The 19,618-nt window shown below is 35.4% G+C and overlaps 1 protein-coding gene across 2 annotated transcripts in view; it reads left to right on the top strand.

The window, feature by feature from the left end:
• Positions 1-19,618, top strand: part of BRWD1 (bromodomain and WD repeat domain containing 1) — a 60,469-nt gene that overhangs the window by 23,452 nt on the left and 17,399 nt on the right. The window contains exons 21-34 of one of the 2 annotated variants that reach the window (XM_063345365.1): positions 705-845; positions 2,903-2,988; positions 3,901-4,096; positions 5,042-5,158; positions 5,278-5,385; positions 5,753-5,877; positions 5,983-6,065; positions 6,518-6,629; positions 12,015-12,076; positions 15,617-15,772; positions 16,064-16,184; positions 17,254-17,379; positions 17,993-18,068; positions 19,302-19,346. In XM_063345365.1, coding sequence (XP_063201435.1) covers positions 705-845; positions 2,903-2,988; positions 3,901-4,096; positions 5,042-5,158; positions 5,278-5,385; positions 5,753-5,877; positions 5,983-6,065; positions 6,518-6,629; positions 12,015-12,076; positions 15,617-15,772; positions 16,064-16,184; positions 17,254-17,379; positions 17,993-18,068; positions 19,302-19,346 — 1,554 coding nt within the window. Of the gene's footprint in view, positions 1-704; positions 846-2,902; positions 2,989-3,900; positions 4,097-5,041; positions 5,159-5,277; positions 5,386-5,752; positions 5,878-5,982; positions 6,066-6,517; positions 6,630-12,014; positions 12,077-15,616; positions 15,773-16,063; positions 16,185-17,253; positions 17,380-17,967; positions 18,069-19,301; positions 19,347-19,618 lie in introns of those variants that run through there. The other variant, XM_063345375.1, reaches the window with a different exon arrangement.

Here is a 19,618-nt window from a genome sequence, read left to right on the forward strand (position 1 = left end):
CTTTCAGTCTTGCCTCCTTCCATCGAAGGTATTTGGTAGTAATTTTTAAAGGCAGGCTTGATTACAGGCCATACTGGTTTTACTGCAGTTGAAGTTTCAAAGTTACAGGTCCGTGCTAAAGCACTGAGGTGCAAATGAGAATGTTCAAGGTCCTATATTTGAAGAATTATAGGCTATATGGCTCTTTCTTTGTCATTTTACTTTAGACAGCAATGTTTTGTATATGGGGCAACTTTTTCAGACTTGCCTCATTTTGAATGATTTTTTTCATTATCTATACTGTTTTTATAAGATAGAGGCCTGATTCACTGTGTCTTGCAGTAGAAAACAATTTGATGCAAGAATTCTACTGCACGATCCCCTTAACTGTACGGAGTTGAGGATTTCTGGTCCTCTCAGGAGGCAGTTAATGTCTTCATTCTGTAAATATATTTATCAGGCAATGTGAATGGACCAGTCATTTACAGTAGAGTAATTTCTAAGAACAACTATTAAATCTTGTATTTGGATCAGCAAATTTAAAACTGTTGGCTTACAGGAAAATCATTTCTTCTGAAAAGGAGTTTTGATGTCATCAGGCTGTGATGTGATGAGTCTGTTCCAGTTTTTACTGTCAGGAGTGCTTTTAGCAACCCTTCCACCCCCATAAAAGTTTGCCACATATTTTTATGTAACTTCTTTTTTTCATTTCCCATATAAATTAGAGTGACTCTGAGTCTTCATTAATACAATCTAAGCGTAGACTGCACAGACGGAAATATCGCAATTACCGAACACGGCATAACATTGAACAACTGGAGACTTCTGATGAGGAAAGAGATAACTGCTTTGGCTTGATAGAGCAGGTAACTTCTCTTCCATGTTCTGTATTATGAACTTGAGTTCCTCAATAAGTGAAGTTTCAAGTAAATGTGCCTCTTCTCTCCTAAAGCAAGCAAGCAAAAAAACCCCCTCTTTTACTAGGGAAGGTATTTCTGTAAGTGTCAGTATTGTTAGCACTTCTCAAACCTAGTTAATTTAATAATGGCAGTCTTTCCTGTCATTTTATAAATGGCTGAACTATTTTTGCTGAGATACTTCTAAACCAAATGCGCAGTCCAAGGCAAGAAAATGATGTGCGATCATGCGATGGCTTAATGTGAAGTTTGGATTTTAGATGTGTTTTGCTGTTTCTCCGAGAAAACATTCCAAATTTGTGCAAACACCTAAAACTGGAAATGTCAAAGGTTCTTGATAAAGCGTTGTTACGGCCTGGTAATGTGATTCTTCCACACAGTCTGTTTCTCCTGGCCAAGTCCTGGCTTGGGGTGAAACAGGACTTTGCTGGGGGTAGCAGGAGCTTTTGACTGTTGTATTATCAGATGCTGTAAATCAGTGGTAGGACTGCTTGGACTACAGTTGTCTTGCCTTGCACACAAAGTAGTAGTCTCAAACTGGGAAAGGGGGAAGAAGTGGAAGGAGTAGAGGAGGTTGGACTTGTTGGACTAGTTACTTTGTTAAGGAAAAATGGTGAACAAAATGGGGGATGTTCAGGTGATAATTTTGTAAGTAAGATGAAGAATTATATACTTTGAAAAAAATGGACACACTTCTCCTAGCATCTTAACAAAAAATTCCTATGTGTTTAAAAACAATAAATCATGTAAATGTAATGAAAAGTTCAGGTTTTCCTTGTTTTGGGAGTAGGGTGGAAGGGGAGTTGACAGGAGACTTCTGGCACCTGACAAATTCAAAGCACGTGAAGTGCAAATAGGAGGGTTATGTGCACTGTCCTGTAAATACTACATAAACATTTTTGAAGAAGTGATGTTAGATCTAATAAAACGAAAATTAATAATACTATAAGAAGCCAAGCTTTGATGTAATCTTTTGTTTGTTTGTTTCAATCCTACAAATGGTAGGATAAAAGGAGAGAACTGACTTAGTGAGTATTGTCCATCCTGTACACTGTATGAATAGTTCTTAGGGGGAGGACTTGTCACTCTGAAAATAACAAAGAAATAATCAGTTGGACTAATCCTAATAGTATTGAACTTGAGGTTGCAAGTGAAATCTTACTTTGTTCCTTTTTTTTTTTTGCTTGACAACATATAGATTGAGGCACAAGCAATGCATTATACTTAGTCATTTCAGTTATGTAAAACACATTTAAGACATGAAATTAAGGCAAATAAATTGTTAAGCAACAGTCAGGAAATTACTTAAGTTGTAATATATTTTGATGTATCGTGACTATTTAGTTTTGCGTTTAAATATATGCATGAATACACCCAATTAGTGCTTACTTGGTCAATCAGTTGATACTAAAATCAGAAAAATTCCCTGATTCTAAGTTGCATAACTGACAAAAAAAAAAAATCTGTAACAGAAGATAGCCATGTTGTGTGCAGATGGGAGATGTGGTAGTTTTCCTTGTTTTGTTACTTTTCCAGTCTTCAAATTCTTCCTTTACGTTTTAGTGAGTTAGATTTTATTGTGTACTTTACATGACCTAATTAGAGCATCGTGAGTCTGGAATTTGAAGGACTTAAAATCGCTTGCCACTTTGTTCCGGTAAACAATGTGAACTTATCTTTAGAGTAGAAAAAAATAGAACTGTCCTGTGGTAGGGGGGATGGAAGCGTTGCTTTGTCAAGAGTGGCTACCGCAGGTGGATCCACATGTAGCTAATAAAATGTGAGTGAATATACAGAAGTTAGTGATTAATAGTGCACTCCTGAGGTTAATAGGGTAAGTTGAAATCAGCTACAAAAAAGAACTACTGTAATTTCCATTTTAACAACTTTTTCTACCAGATTTCTTCTGAACTTGATAATATGCAGACATGAATGGAGAATGTGGTTTTTGTTTGAAATGTGCTGTGAGAAAGTTTTGGATTGACTCTCCGTATTTTTAAATTCAGGAAGCCGAAGAAAGTGAGGGTTCTGGCTCATCTGATGAAGAGGAAGAATGGAGAAGTGACAAGAAAAGCAACAGTAATAGTTCTAGGTAAAAGTGAACAAACAAATACCAGCTTTTAGCGTAAGGAGTTTTGCTTGAATTTTGGCAAGTTAAAAGTATAGAAGTTCTGTTGTGCTTTGTATGTAATAATGCTTTGTTAGGATACTGTACTGACACGTTGCATTGTTATTTAGCATTCCATTTCACCAAAACATTTCTGTCTTTTAAAGTAGTTTCAAATCCTTCTGCATCTTTTGCTAGTAGGCAAGCAGAAGGAAGATAGCCTGGAATGTTTTTTGTAGTATGCTTTGTTCTGTTGCGTCTTCAAGGGGTAGGGGGTTTTGTTTGGTTTTGGGTTTTTTTGTTGTGTTGTATTGGGTTTTTTAATAATGCAGCAACAGTCAGTTGATCTTGGAAAAATGCTTGGTTGAAAAAAATATTAATTTTTATAAGGTTACAATTTTATTTAGAATTGAAGTTACAGATTTTAATCACTTTACTATGGCTTTTTTAGATATTCTTTCTAGAACTCTGTGGTAGTAGAACTAAAAAATACTGAGAGAGGAAAAAAGCAAATGTGTACCTGTGAGATTTGTATAACTGTCTTCAAAGAATTTAAGGAGTATTTGGCTAGTGTCTTCTTTAGGGAAGGCTCTTAACTAGTCCAGAATTTCATTGCACAACTCTCTTGAATAAAATTACTGATTGTAGAATTCACCAAACTTGATGAATACTAACTTTTAAAACACATGCTTTGAATTATTGTGTTGCCAAAAAATTATGTTGAACATCAAGTGAAGTGATTGTTACAACAGGTCAAAGCAATTTTAGTTCTTTTGATAAGTGCTTTCAACAGCAATCTACATCTGCTGATATTTATCTAAGAGAATTTAGCATTCTGAAATATTGACAGCTTCGTTCTATGTTTGTATTTTCCCTGACCTCATCCACTATGGACAGTGATTCTTCAAGTAGATACTCTGACTGGATCGCTGATGCAGGGATTAACCTACAACCTCCCGTACGGACTTCTCGACGGAAAGCTATCAGATATTGCAGTACTTCAGAAGATGAAGTATCAGCAGAGAAATCATCTCCTCCAAAGAGAAGAAGAAGAAAAAGAAGAAAAAAGCCCAAACCAAAAAAGCAAGAGGAGGTATACAGTTAATTTCTTCTCCTCGCTCTTTAATAAATTTCTCTTAGGTTTTTAGACCTCCTCACTGGAAACTGTTGAAAGTAATTGTTATTGCCATTGGGCAAGATATTGGTATGACTACGTACAGTGTATCCAGTGTATCCTTAAATAATTTGAGACCATTCCAAATGCAAGGTATCTGCTGCTTTGTACAGAAGAATCTGCCTTCCAAGTGAAGTCACTTTCACTTTTCAAATAAAAAGCATTCTCAGGGTTGCGGGTATCAAAAGGAGAAATGCGATTATTAAATAGCTGTACAGAATGTTAGACTAAAACCCTGTTAAATGGTCTAGTTTTAAGTAACACATCGTTTTAAAAACTTGGGGGATATAGTCACTGTATTTATGGTGGCCATTTATACTTGGGTTGAATTTTTAATTTTGTATAAGTTACAAGAATTATCCTTTTTTAAATTACAATATTTGCTCTTTTCTAACATAGAGGCAAACATTTTTTTTTATTTTTTAATGCTTGGGGTAATTTTGGTATGTCTCCCTTTCCTTTCACTTTCTTCCAAGTATTCCCAAAATGATATTTTTGGAACTGTTTTAATATGGATATTTACTGTGCAATATCTCATAATTCTTCATCTTCAAATAGTTTCTTGCAGCTTTATAGATTTTTAAGTGGGCACTGAGACTAACATCTAAATTATAAAACTTTACTTTTCTTAAGACCTGCATATTAGTAATCTTGCTCATTCAAATCTTCATATAGGAAAGGAACGCTTAGTACTAGAAATAGTTACAATTCCTTGGAGGAACTTAGCTAATACATTTTGGAAATGTACGTTAGTCTTTTACAAGTTAAGTTTTTGTCTGCCAAATTAAAATGGAATGACTTGTTTTGATGTCATGTCAGCAGTATGTCCATTATGTCTAATTTTGTTCTCTATTAAATATGAAGGCTAATGCTCCAACACAACCAGTAAACTTGGAATTGTCATATGATTGGCATCCTCCTGTTTGGATAACAGACACAGCTCTTCGAAGATCCCCTTTTGTTCCTCAGATGGGCGATGAGGTAGGAATATTGATTAAAATCTTTAAATGCTTGTGTTAAATAACATTTTTCTAGGTACTAAATATAGGGTAACATTTACTGTTTGGTTTTCTTTTGTTTGGGTTTGTTATTTTTTTTAGGTAATATATTTCCGACAAGGACATGAAGCTTACATTGAAGCAGTTAGAAGAAATAACATTTATGAACTGAATCCACATAAGGAGCCATGGAGAAAAGTAGTCCTTAGGGTAGGTCTGCATTGAGGATACTGTGAGTTCATTACTAATAGTCTGTGAATGAAGAGTTGGCAAAACATTGATTCGTGAGGTTATGCTGTTTCCTATAATGTTTCCCTATGGAAACAATAGGGGAAAGTGTCTTCAATTACCAGAGTATCTTCAGAGTTACCTGTGGGAAGCCCAAATGTAAATAGCTATATTAAAATTGCCAAGTCTGACAGACTATCTTCCATTGAAATCTCAAATGCAGTTTCAATATTTTTGGGTTTTTGGGTGTGGGCACAGTTCATATGATAGGTTAACTAATGTTAAATTAATAGCTCTGTGCATAGTCCAGAACGTAATACTTGCTGAAACTGTTTGTTCTTACCTGTAGGATCAGGAATTGGTGAAAATTGTTGGAATTAGATATGAAGTTGGTCCTCCCACATTGTGTTGCCTGAAGCTTGCCTTCATAGATCACGCCACCGGAAAACATACAGACAAATCATTTTCCATCAGGTATGTTCATCTTTATTTTTCTGAGAAGTAGAAGTACATTTCTTCTTAAGCTTCTTCCTAAAGCCCTAAGGTGCATACATGAAAAGGATTATTTTTTTTATCTAGATACCATGATATGCCAGATGTTATTGACTTCCTTATATTACGTCAGTTCTATGATGAAGCACGGCAAAGGAACTGGCAAGCTTGTAAGTGTGTTTTCTAAGTATTTGACTAAACGATTTTGAAATCAGAAATTTTTCCTTGGCTAATAGCTGAATATGCTAGATGCTATTTGCTTGTAACTTCAGAGGGCTCTCTGGTACGTAAGGTCCCTTTGCCCATTAGAAATTTGAGTCTACTAACTGCTCTACTAAGCATTTTGGAGGGATTACCATAGATCTAAGATAAGTCTTCAAAACGTATATTGAGGCTCTAGTGCTCCCTTTTCTTATTTTATAGCTAAGTAGCAAACTTCTTTAGATTTCAGCACTTGTAGTTTTTTGGCATGATAAGTTGTATCATCTTTTATTGAGTATCAGTGGGTTTAGAACTTTAAACTGAAATACATTGATCAAAAGACTTTTTAATTGCATGTAGAAGAAGCATAGTTAAATAATTTTTCTTAGTAGAATATCTGAGTGGACTTTTTTTGCTCTAGCTGATAGGTTCCGATCAATTATTGATGATGCTTGGTGGTTTGGAACAGTGTTGGGTCAAGAACCGTATCAGCCTCAATATCCGGATAGTCACTTTCAGTGTTACAGTGTTAAGTAAGTATAAAAAGATTTTTAAAACTTCTAATGTTAGTAGTGAGGGTTGCCTCTTACGTAGCTGGCTTAGTTGATATGAGAACGTATAAAATGTTCAAATTATTTTACTGGTTGTATTATCAATTCTTAATGGTTTCAAGTTGCTTGTCTCGCACAATGTGTGTAAGTAATAACTTGTGGCAACTTTTTAGTGAATAATAATATGGTGAAAGAAGTTACTGACCTCTTTCACATTTGTGAATCATTTTCTGTAATGGCTAACTGCTGAATCTCTTCCATGAAGCAAGCAATGCGATTTCCAGTGTACATTAATTACTGTTCTTCATTGGTAATTGGTTTTGGATGGGGCATGCTGAATCTCTTCTGTTGTTGCTGACATCATGATCCTTATGCTTGAAATTCACGCTTCTGTCTTTCACATTATAGTCCACAGGAGCAAGTATACATGTAAGATGATCCTATGTGATCACTTGAGACTACTCTAGAGGATGTTTCCAAACATTGCTCTCTCTTCAGGCTTGACACGTGAATGTGAATGCAGAACTTGAGTCTCTTCACTGCCTAGTGGTATTCTGCCATATTCCCTATTGTGTAGATCCCACTTGCAATTTCACCTTTTGATTTACTCTTTGGGTTATATTTAGCTAGATAACTGGCAGATAATGTAACCTTGTGTTACCTGTAACAGACAAATCCCTTTGACCGGCCTTCTTGTCAGGAGATAATACTGCCTAGATGAAGGCATATAGTATGAAGTGCATTGTTCAAAACATGGCAAATTGAGCAAATCAAGGGTATTAGAGTAGAAAAAACCTGAAACAGGAAAGGCCAGGAACATCCAAATCAAACTGGTAACAAGATAGTTGGACCCATACCTCGTTTACCAAGGCATGTTCTGAAAAATGACTCCCTAATATCCCCCTGTGGCGGTTTGATTTAGTGGTGGTCCTGTGCATCTTCTTTCATGTCAACAAAGAGGTCCTTCACACAAAGGAGAAAAAGGATGAACAAAGATAACTCTGAACATCAGTGTTCACAGTCAGAATATTGTCCTTGTCCTGCCCTGTCCAAGTTGTCTGTAATGCTTCTGGGATCTTGCTTTGGATTACCCCAGCAAGGGAGGACTGTAAGGAGAGTAATCAGCAAATACATAACACTGTTATTTCTGCCATGACGAGAGATTCCTCCCATATCTTCTACAGTATATTTGATATTCACTCATCCCAAACAAAGGAAGTACTTGTAGCTAATAGACAGTTTGTGAGACTGCCAAGATTGTGTTTTGTGTTACATATGTTGGTTCCTTGTCTCAATTACTTTACTTGTCATCTATCCTGTTGCTTTTCCTTAGTGGGAAGGCGTAAGTAACTTCCATATTGAAGTTCTTGCCTGTATGCTTTTGGCAAGTGAATTTCCACTTTAGCTTCTACAGCTACAGTTAGCAAATTGACACTGTTGATGTGCCATAAATAAGAGGCAACAACATTAATTCTCTACAACAGATCATCTGGACGACTTCATGTTTCTGACAGTGATAAAGCTAAGACCGTTCCACATCTCTCACATCTGTCAGTATGTGAATACCTGTTTTTTCTTTCTGACAGTTCCTTAATCGCCCACAATGAGAAAACACATGTAGCTGAAAAACTGAAATCCAGACTATCTGTAGATTGATTTCTTGCCCTCATGTTGTTCTTCTTCGGACTCTTCTCTTTCTTAAAGAGAGGATCTTCACAAACTAAAATGGTGCTGGATGCTTACTGACATCTTACTCGTGTCCCAGGCCTGGGGGATAGTCTACTTGGAGGATATCACCTGCAGGTGATGAAAGGGTTAAAATATTCCAGTTACTGGCTAATATTTTTTCCCTTGTTTTGTAAAATGCTATACAGATGAAAAAAAATCCACTGAGTCCAGGTACCAGTATGAAAATACAACTAAATCTTATTTCACAGTACTAAATTTTATCTTTTAGATAGCTCAAACCCTTTGATATGCTACCATGGGGAATGTATGTTACCTTTCATATGTTTTGGTGTGTTAGCACAGTTGTTCCTTAAGAGTAAGTTTAGATGGGGTTTTGGTCGTTTTCTTGGCCAGTTCAAAATCAGGTTTCCAATTATGAAAAAGAGCTTATAGCCAATTTCCTAGACTCCTTTCTTCTATGAACACTGAAGGATATTTCAGTATTTTAATGCACCAGCTTTTAACAGAGGAGAGTTTAGAGCTGCTCTGAAGTTAGCTTAATAATTGAATAGGTAAGGACTGCAGTGCTCTTTAAAAGCACTTTCAAAAGAGAGCTCTTTAAAGATTTATCATAGAATGGTTGGTGTTAGAAGGGACCTTAAAGATCATCTAGTTCCAACCCCCCTGCCACTGGATGCAAAAAGATTTTTAAATACACTGCATTTTACATCTGTTTAAATGGGAAAAAACAACCTAAACACAAATGGTTGTGACCGTCTTGGAAAAAATGCAGTATGCTGTCTGTCTGCTTCAGTCAGGATTTGGGTTATGGTGCTTTTTTAGATGGTAGAATTTTGCTCATCCAGCTGAGTGAGTATCTGCGGTTGTTCTTTGCTACTTCTGAGACAAAGAGCTTCATTGGAATAGAAGTGCTTTCTATTTTATACCAGAAACAACCTTTGAAAGTTGGCTTCCCAAACAGTCAATAATGGAGAATGTGGGAAACACATTTGAATGAGATGAAGAGGCGTAATTGCTACATAACTTAACTGAAAGTCATATCAGTAAGCAGGTTGTCACACACTTAAGAATCCTCTCAAATTATCACCACACTGTTGTATAGCTAATAAATAAGTAGAAGATGTATAAATTGAATGTTTTGTTATTTTATTGGCCAGACAAAAATAGCTATTTATGTAGAAGCAGCTTTATATGTTACTAAGTTGCATTACCTGGATAAATGGAGCTTAAGTGGAACTAAATGGGTCTTAAACTGTACTAAACTGTATTGATAAAGACTTTCATGCAATATTATGAAGTAGTATATACATTTATGAATACCAACAACAATTACTGTACATTAACTGGGGAGGACAACTGAACAGACAAACCGTCAGAGCCTAATGGAGAGGTGCTCTTGCCTGCACAGAGTTTTAGTTATAAAATATTATGAGGATGATCACCTCAGTTTTCAGTTTGTTTGAAATATACACGGGAGGTATTAGACCAAATATCTAAGTTTATTAACTCATAAGAAGTAGATGGCATTCACCCAGGCATTTGAAGAACTCTGATATGAAACTCCTGGCAAAGTTGCAAACTGTCGTACAGTTGGATCCTGTAGTAGAGGACTAGCAGATTGCTGTTGTAACTCCTGCCAACAGAAAAGGCTCTTGAGGGCAATTGGTGAACTGTAGACAGATACATTTGACTTCAGGTTCTGGTATGTGCCTATAATAAAAAATACTACTATTGAGCATAAGGATATACCCACCTGTAGGAAAGAGCCAGCGCTGCATCTATACAGGGAAGTTCTGCCTCTTTACCCCTTTTGAAGTTCTGTGACTTTGTTAATAAGTGTATGAATAAAGTGGACAGCATATATTTAGATTTTTATTTTTTTTAAGAAGTCCTTGACAGGGTTTCTCTTCAAGAGATGTTAAAGAAGCCACGATGACATAGGATTGGAGCAAATACTTTCTATGTGTTGAAAACTGGTTAAAGGATAGGGTGCAAAAGAGTGATTCCTAACTATCATATTTCAGGCTAGAGTAGTGGACTTCTCCAGGAATTTGTGCTGGTACCAGCTTTACTCAGTGTCCTTCCAAGCCTCTTGGAGGGCATACACAGTGAAATATCCAAGGTCTGTAAATATCACAAGTCATTTCAGGTAGTAGTCAAATGTCACCCTAAAGGTGAGGACTTCCAGAAGGACGTCGTAAAACTAACTGAGTAGAAAAGTGCCAGATAATTTTCAGCGCAGATGTATGTTAGGTAGGACACCTGAGGGACAGTGGCTTATATGACATTGAGCTCACTAGTAGATTCAGCTGCAGACAGAAATGTTAAGGTAGTTATTAACAGTTCACAAAAACATCAGCTGTGTGTGCAGTGGCAGCTACACAAACCAACAAGGTGTTGGCCACCATCAGAAAGGATATCAAGGACAAAAACAGTATTGCTCACTGCTTTCTAGCACTGTGGTATGCTGATGTCTTCATCCATTTTGTGTCTCAGCATCTAAAGGTGAAAGGGATGTGTTCAAAGTTCACAAAATCATAAAGGTGATAAGCAAGGTGAATAGAAAATTATTATTCACCAAAATCAGTAGTAACAGAACTAGAGGTGCATGTTGAAATCTGTAGGGAATTTGTTTAAAAGATTTTAATTTATTTTTTTTTTTTTAACACTGTGTGTACTGAACTTTGGAAATACGTTTACACAGGAGGCTGTCAAAACAGTATTAGCAGGTTCAAAAAGGTATTAGATAGAAATAAACAGATACTAAAGGGAGTAGTTTGGGGTGTATTCACAAACATGCCTAGAGGAATAAAATGATCATGAATGCTGTAAGTATGAGTAGAATGGACTTGTACCAGGATCGTACTGTCTCTGTAAATAGCATCTCCCAATAATAGTTTTAAAGACACAAATTAATGATCTAGATGGACTAGTAGGGTGTTTCTTATCTTTGAAATACCAAAATTCATTGGTATTTTTTGTGTTGTTAAAAACATGTAAAAATCTGCCCAAATGTGGTAGGATTTGGAGAGATCTCAAAATGGTATTCATACCTAATAGTTAAGTATCAGAGTAAATATACAGATACACTATCATTATTAACTATGTTTGCCTTTGCTTCCTCTTGGTCCTTACTTAACTGTAGTTTCTTCATTTTTATACTTACTCTTTTCTTTGTCTTCATCCAGTATGCCTTATAAAATGAAATGTTAATATACCAAATACCTTACTTACTGTTCTTCCTTCCTCTGAAATGTTCCACGGACTTGCGCAACTACTGTTGTGGTTAGCAAAAAAAAAAAAAAAATCCTCTCCTCTGTGTTTTTTTTTTTCTTCTGTCTTCCTCTTGATGATGTTATCTCATTTTTCCAAGTGTATGGCTTGCTTTTCTTTTGCAACTTCTTGATACAGGCTTTGTAAAATTGATTTTTGTGTCAGGTAAGTTGCATATAGCCAAAGTCACGAGCACAATTTAAATTTGAAATTCGTTATGAAGAATGCTTCCTTTTTGCACTGTGACAGCTGATTGCTAGCTAATGCTTTTGTTTATATGCATGTTTATTTGGTATATTTTATTAATATCTAAAAATAGCTGTGATTTAAATATGTTTGGAGGGAATACTTCTAAGTCAAGATAACTTTAATTTTTATTTATTATGTTTTTAATTTGTTAATCAGATGGGACAATGGTGAAATTGAAAAGCTTAGCCCGTGGGACATGGAACCAGTTCCTGATAATGGTAGGTAGAAATTCACGTAATAAAGCAGTTTAATGTGCTTCTCCCTCTTTCCAGTTCCTTTGTTTCATGCAGGTAGTGGACCTTAGATGACTCCTGTCTTTCTTGCAACTCTTGCCACTAAGTCATCTGACTACAGTGCATATCTATTCAGCAGGTGGAACTAATATGGTAATAGTTATCCTTTAAATTACAGAGAATGTCAGCAGGGTGGTTTTGTGCGTTTAGGCAATAAAGTTCTTAAAGACAGTCTTGCTTCAGATTTGGTGAAATACCTTGAATATACCTGTATTTTTTCCCTTTGCATCTTTCAGAGCAACATTAAAGGAAATACTTTGAATGTGTAGTTCTGGCTTATGCAACCTGCTACTTCCAAATGTCAAGTCGCAAAAACATATCAAGTTTCAAAAAACTAGTTTGTTGTATACATTATACTATAAGGGGACAGGAGAAGAATACGTATAAAATAATTTCCAGTCAGCAAATTCTTACTGCGTATAGTTTAAAACCAGCAATTTATAAAGTTTTCTGATCAAATCCAAATTAACTGTAAGTGAAACAGTTGCATTCCTGGTTTGTTTTTGGAAATTAAGCTGTCTAGTGCTTGTCAGTACCAGCTGGGTGGAGGGAGGAAAGTTTGTGAAATACTGAGAGTAGTTACTAAATAAGCTGTCAAAAAGATATTAATTTTCTTCATGAGCTTTGCTAGGAGTTAGCTTGTTTTGTAGACCTCAGAAAGGCTTATGCTATATTCTTTTCTTAAATATAAATATATTGTACACATGCAGATGTTCTCAGTAGCCACCTGTCTAATCTTGGAAGTGTTAGCTGGCTGCTTCAGTCATATTTTATGGTGACAAATTCTGCAAAACAGTCTGAAATCAAAATGTGAAATGGAAATCTTTATGCATTTTAGTTTGTGGAAAGCAAGTAATCGGCAGGATTTTCGTTTTACACACACATGCAGATTTAATTGAAACATTCTGTTTTCTCATCACCAACGTCTGTCTCCTTCTGACATACAGAAGCTTTTCTTTACTCATTATGAACTGGTTAATACTCCCCATATATATCACTGAGACAGTCATATTACTGTTAGAGGCTTACAAGCCTTACATGTGAACTTAAGTCAGGATTTATTTTTTTAACAGGATAAATTGTGTCAATTTCTTCTGAACACTGCATACTATGGTTTAAGTTGTTGTTCATAGTAGTGTATTAACTACCACTTCTTCCTCCCATGGATTGAAATATAGTAGTGTTCTCAACTGCTTAAGTTTGATAGCAAAAGGGAACTAGAATTCTTAAAATTGCTCCACTGGCAATGTAATGACAGAGACATCCTACAGATGCTAATTTAAATCTGGATGGTATTACCTGTTTAAGTCATCATTTACTCTCTGTATCAGAGGCAGATTGTAACTTATTTTTGATCTAATAAGTTGTTACTTTGCCATGTTAAGAGTTTAATGTTTGAGTCATCTGAGGAGCTACAACTTTACTATAGGAAAACTGTGAAAGGACACACCAAACAAAAAACCAACCAAACAAAAACAACAAAAAAAGTGCTAAAAGGTAGTGTGCCTTTTCTGGATAAGGTAAAAAAATTTAGAAGAGCATCCTTTGAACAGGTCAATGATAAGTACCACTGCAACCACTAGACTAGATGAAGAACAAAAATTGTCTGAAGACAGTACAGAGCTCCTTGTTTTCTACCTTTCTTTCCAGGCAGAAAATAGCACTCTGTAGGGAAGTAAAACTCTTACAGAAAGGTTTTGTGTATTTCTAGACGGCATTATTATGTTAACAATATAGTATAAAACAGGATTAAACCCCTTCTTTGCTTCCTCTTCCTTTCTTCAATTGAATGACTTACAGATCAAATTGAAACTGTACCTCATGTTTGCCGCTTGAAATATTTATTCTTTATTTTGTTCAGTTTACTAAGACAGATGTGGTAGAAGAACAGCACTGAAGTTAGACTAACTAGCAGGTCACAACTTTAATTTGTTACCTTTCGTATCCTTCAAGCCTAAATGTTGTCTCATGATTATCAAGGTACAGTATCAGATGTCAAACTCTTGTTCTTGTCAGGGACAATTCTGTCAAGACCAGGAAAAGCTGGTGCATATGGACCTGAAAGTTGTTTTCAGCAGCCTGCTTACTAAACCACTGTTGGTGTGGACTGGCTGTTACGAAAAGTCTTCTGTGTCACATGTACCAGGGTGCTGCAAAGAATGCAAAGCAGAGATCTTTACATGCTTGCTGAGAAGGACAGAGTTTTGTTTGTTTTAGTCTGTCATTCTGCTTTAGTTGTTACTCCTGCAGGAGAAAATCCCCCTTGAGCGCTTATGCAATGGAGTACCAGATACCATATGAGTTCTTCTTGACACAACCCTATGTAAGTGTAGAAGCATTACTTGCTGCTTTCTCTTAGTGTTGTATTCAGGAAGTTTGGTTGCAGAATTTGGTTTGGCTCAAGGATGAGTTAGAAGGATCGTGTGAGTGAGTCCCCTCTGCCCCTTCAGCTTTTCCTAGCACCTTTTTGTATTTTACCCATTCGTTTCTTGAAGAACTGCTTCATCTTTAGTATGATTTCAGTGTATAGCAAATACTGTTAGGGCTCTGTCAATACTATAATGAACAGAGAACTAGAAATGACTTTGGGTTATTAAAATTAACACTGTTCAGCTGAAGGAAAAAGCAGTCCTTTTCATAAATGTAGAAGATCCTCTGCTAAAGCTTGGTGGTTTTTTTTCCCTACAGTAGTTGAAGCTGAAATGTATTTTAGAGTTTGTATGTAACATAATAATGGATTACAGTCATCCTAACACTGACAAGGATTCTATCTTTTTTCTTGCTTTCATTTTTTAATGGACAGACTCTTGGATGCCAATGGAAGTTCTTACTGTTAGTTTCCAGCTATAAGTCTACATGCTTTATACCATTACATTTATCTTCTGCATCAGCCACATTGCATTAGTCTTTGGAAGCGTGACTCTTTCCACAGAGCTATATATCACAGCTGTATGTTTCTACTAGTTCTTATTGTTTTGAAACAATTAATCTGACATGTTCAAAAGAAATATTTTTTTAAATGTCCAGGAGATCACAGTTAATACCAGGAAGGATGTCACAAAACATATTGCCTATCTTGCACGTGTTTAAAGGTTGGGGGCACAAATTGACTCATTAAACTAAGTTAGGATTCTGTGAAGTTTTGGGTGTGCATTTAAAGTAAAAGCATATAAACAGCTCTTCTGAGTTTAAGTCCTCTTTTAAGTCTAGTGCTTAGATGAAGAGAGGAAAGAGTCTTCTGGAAATTCAGAACTGCAGAAAACTTGACTAAAGGATATCCTTGCTATTGTATGCATTTTGTGTACTTCTTTTCCCTGTAGTCTTAGATTCAAACTCCATTTTAAGGCAAGAATTTTTTTTTGTCAGTTATGAACACATGAGTATTTAGTAAGTGTGAGTACTTAATTTATCTTGTTGGTTTGTGTTCTCACTTCTTACCCTTTCCTATTCGCTATCACTCTTCAGTTGATCAGCCGGAAGAATTAGGAGCTAGTGTTTCCGTGACTTTTGAAGAGGTGGAGAAGCTACTATACAAACCCCAAGAAGGGGAGTGGGGGATGAGATCTCGTGATGAAGCATGTGAACGGATTATCAGTGGTATTGATCAGCTTCTGACTCTTGGTGAGCATGTAATCTAACCTTTAGGTGGTTTTCTTCTATCATTATATGTATAAACAGGTCCCTGGAATATCCATGGCATCCTTTAAAAACTCTCTATGATAAAGTACTATAAATGTTCATACACTTCTACACGCAGTTCTCTTTCTTTGTCTCTACTGAGGTTTTGGTTTTTTTTTTTTACATAATTGGTTTTATCAAGAAGAATTATACATAGCAGTTGAAAACCTAGCACAATTGTAATATGCATAAAAGCCTTGAAATAGTTTAATTAATCTTGCTGTTTCTTAACAGACATTTCAGCAGCTTTTGCTGGTCCAGTTGACCTGTGTACATATCCCAAGTATTGTACCGTGATTGCTTATCCAACAGACTTGAACACTATTCGGACAAGACTGGCTAATCGATTTTACAGGTTAGTAATAGCAGTAGAAATAAGGGAAAATGTAGCCTTGAGTTAGTCCGTTGTGACAAGGTCTAAACTTCTTTTAGTAAGAAGAGCAATTACTCTTTCTACAAACATTCTGAAAAACAGTAGTGCAGTGTCTGAATTCAGCATTACTGGTGTTTTGTAGCCAGACTCTGCTGCTTGATAACTGCAACGTTATAGTAATTTTTATTAAGTTTCTTAGTTAAGGAAATTGATTTCAGCTTGTATTGGTACTGTTTTCAGAGTTACAGTAAACACTGATATTCTTTCTTCAAGAAATGTGCTATTTGAAATTAATAAATATTAAAACAAACCCTGAAGTTACTTCAGTGCTGGAGACTTAATTCAGATTTTGAACTGTTGTACATAGGTTACTTTGAACTTGATGAGGGTTAAGCTCTTAAGCGCTTATTACTTTCAGAAATGGACTTAAACACAGAGGTGAAATGTTAATATTACCACCAACATTTTAAATGATAAAAACTTACGGTACAGAATGAGGGACGAAACTGATAGGGCTTTGTAAAAAGCAACTTCTGATGTTTCCAGAACAAATGTTATAATTTACAGTGGTGATTAAAGAGTACTTTTTTTCCCTTCAAATGTAATTTTTTTAAAAAAGACATAAGTTTTTAAAGAATCCAGGGAATCCACAATCCTCACAAATATTTTAGTGATATTTTATAATTTAGCGGTAGCAAAGGCTAGTGCTTGCTTGGCTAGTTTTATTAACTGAATTTTAAGAATGAAAACAAAGCATGCTAGAGTTTCACAAGCTTTCTGAAGATGAATTATCAATAATGAATTGGAAAATGAGCAAGTAAAGATGTGCATTGTTGTTTTTGCTTCCTTGAGTGAGTATGTGTCTGTATATGTATACATGCACACATCAGTTTTCCATGTGAATGAAAAGTTTGAGACTGGTCTAATGAGACTTAAAACAAAGGACATCTGTGTTAATCTAACATGGACAGGAAATTAATAAGATACAATTTTTGCAGTTTTTAAGCTTTTTATCTTAGTATTAAAGGTGCTATGTTTTTTTAATTTTAAGGAGAATCTCTGCATTGGTTTGGGAAGTAAGATACATTGAAAGCAATGCTAGGACCTTCAATGAACCTGGGAGTGCTATTGCTAGAGCTGCAAAAAAGATCACTACCCAGCTCTTAAAGTTTATCAAGTAAGTGGCATTTAATCTATAAAGTGCTTGAATACTCATGCTCTCTCTTACACAGTGGGAGAGTATAAGCATCTTAATATCCCTTGTTGTGAATTCTGCTTTTTTGATTTCTTGCTGTTTTTCAATACACTGCAGGACAGTTGTATAATTCTTTCTCAGTATTATCTTAACTGGGGAAATACTTAAATGTTCAGCATAGAGACATTTTAACTTTTTCCCATAGTAGCATTCACTGGTATTTATAGTATCAAAATGTCACTTGACGTGAAAGTAGCTCAACCTATACAGTAAGTTCTGCGCTCTCTAGCATATGTGTAGAAGTTATTGTTGCAGCTTGTCTGACTTACTTCAGTTGTGAGATTTATTTTTGAAAAAAGTTAGTGTCCGCAGTCTTCCTCCAGGTAGATCAGGCATGAAGGCCTCTTTCAAATCCCTAATGCTAATTTCACCCTCCTCCCCTCACTTCTGAAATGCACTTTGTTAATATTATAATCATCTTGTGATTTTTATACTTCATTTAATTCTTAGTTACTGTCTTCCAGTCTTGGTTGTGGCTGGGAAATGATAGCTATGTTTTTGCTATTCCAGTAACAGAGATTTAATTGCATTATAGTGATCAAGACTGTACAAACATTTTTGAACTGTGTAGCACAACAGACGATGAACAAGATTGTCTTGATACTGATCTGGTAAGGATTTTTTTATGGATAATTCCAGTAATGTGTGGTGGTAAGAAAATACAACCAGCTTTCAAATACTTTTGGTAAAATTGCTCAACTATCTTTAGAGATGTTTGTGTGTATTTATACATTTAAATAGCTAATATAAACATGGAATGTATTATGAATGTGGGGAACGATGTGAGGAGATGCTTTATTAAAATAATTTTGAGTTGTCAGTATTTGCTAAGAAGTGTAGCAGATATGCATTCTGTACTTTGTGTGCTATCAATTACAACAATTCTTTGGTGTTTTGTGAGTGGTAGTGTATTTCTTAAGCATGTTAATCTGCAATAATATAATATAAATATTTCAAGAGTACATGAATAGCTGTCTTTCATTGTATTTTTAATTATATGCATCTGGTTATTTCTAAGGTCAAAATTGTCATTGATATAGCCATAAATACTAAAAGCTCACAAGTGGTATAACTATTGCAGTGATACTCTGGCTCTCAGTTTCTCCATATACCACAATATGAATCATGCATCACATTTGCATGCATCACTGAGAATTTAATAAAATGCATCTATCTTAAATCTGATAGAGGTAAATGTGCACTGTTGTTATGTCATAAATGCTATCTGCAGTGCTGTATAGTGTAATTATAGTGCGCCCAAACCGATATCTTTTCACATATTAATTTCTAATTGGGCATTTACTAATAAGACTTCATAGAAGTTGCAAAGTAACTGCTCTCCCTTGCAGGTTAATGTGTAGGGAAGAAATTTTAGTTTTTTATCTTGCTACTTCAGCATCACCTTAGTACTTCCACATTGTAAGGTTTTTCTTTTTATCAAAAGTAACTTAATCACAACATGTCTTTTCCTAAACTCAGGACAAGCAAAAATGAGAAAATTTTATAACACTTATTATCAGTGAATTGAATTACTGATAATCTTTAGTCATTGAGGTTCAAAGCTGATGGGTATCTTCCCATTGCAGTTTATGGTGGTGGTTTTTCCTTTGTGTTAAGGACAAGAGTTGGAGGTGGGAATCTTCAGTGGTGGTATCTAGGATCTTGCTTTCCAAAGTCTCTCAAATGCTGTGTTGTATTTTTGATACACTCATCTTCTGTCTTATTGAGAGAAATTAGAAGAAAAATCTATTTTTAGCACAGTATCAAATCTAATGACACTTTGAGCACCCATTACCTATGTTTTCATACATAATTTTTAAGATGATTGAATTTATTTTGTGCAGGATGATGAAAAATGTCTTCCAAGAACATCATATAGAAGAAGAAAAGTGAGTTGGCTAATCTTTACCACATATACACAAATCGGGTCTGGCAGGAAAAATTAGTTAATAGACTGTATTGAAATTCTGTGGGAGAGTGATGCTTGGTTTTATAACAATCACAGAACAGAATTTTTCCCATGGTATTAAGGAAATAAAAGCTTTGCTTAAATAGCTGTTTGCTGTTTTAATGCTTCTATCCTTGTTCTGTTTAGTTGTCTAAGAAAATCTTACGACCTTGATACCAGTGCTGATCAGTGTAACAGTTTTCAATTAGCTGA

This window comes from Chroicocephalus ridibundus, chromosome 1, assembly GCF_963924245.1.
Source record: "Chroicocephalus ridibundus chromosome 1, bChrRid1.1, whole genome shotgun sequence".
Taxonomy (NCBI): domain Eukaryota; kingdom Metazoa; phylum Chordata; class Aves; order Charadriiformes; family Laridae; genus Chroicocephalus; species Chroicocephalus ridibundus.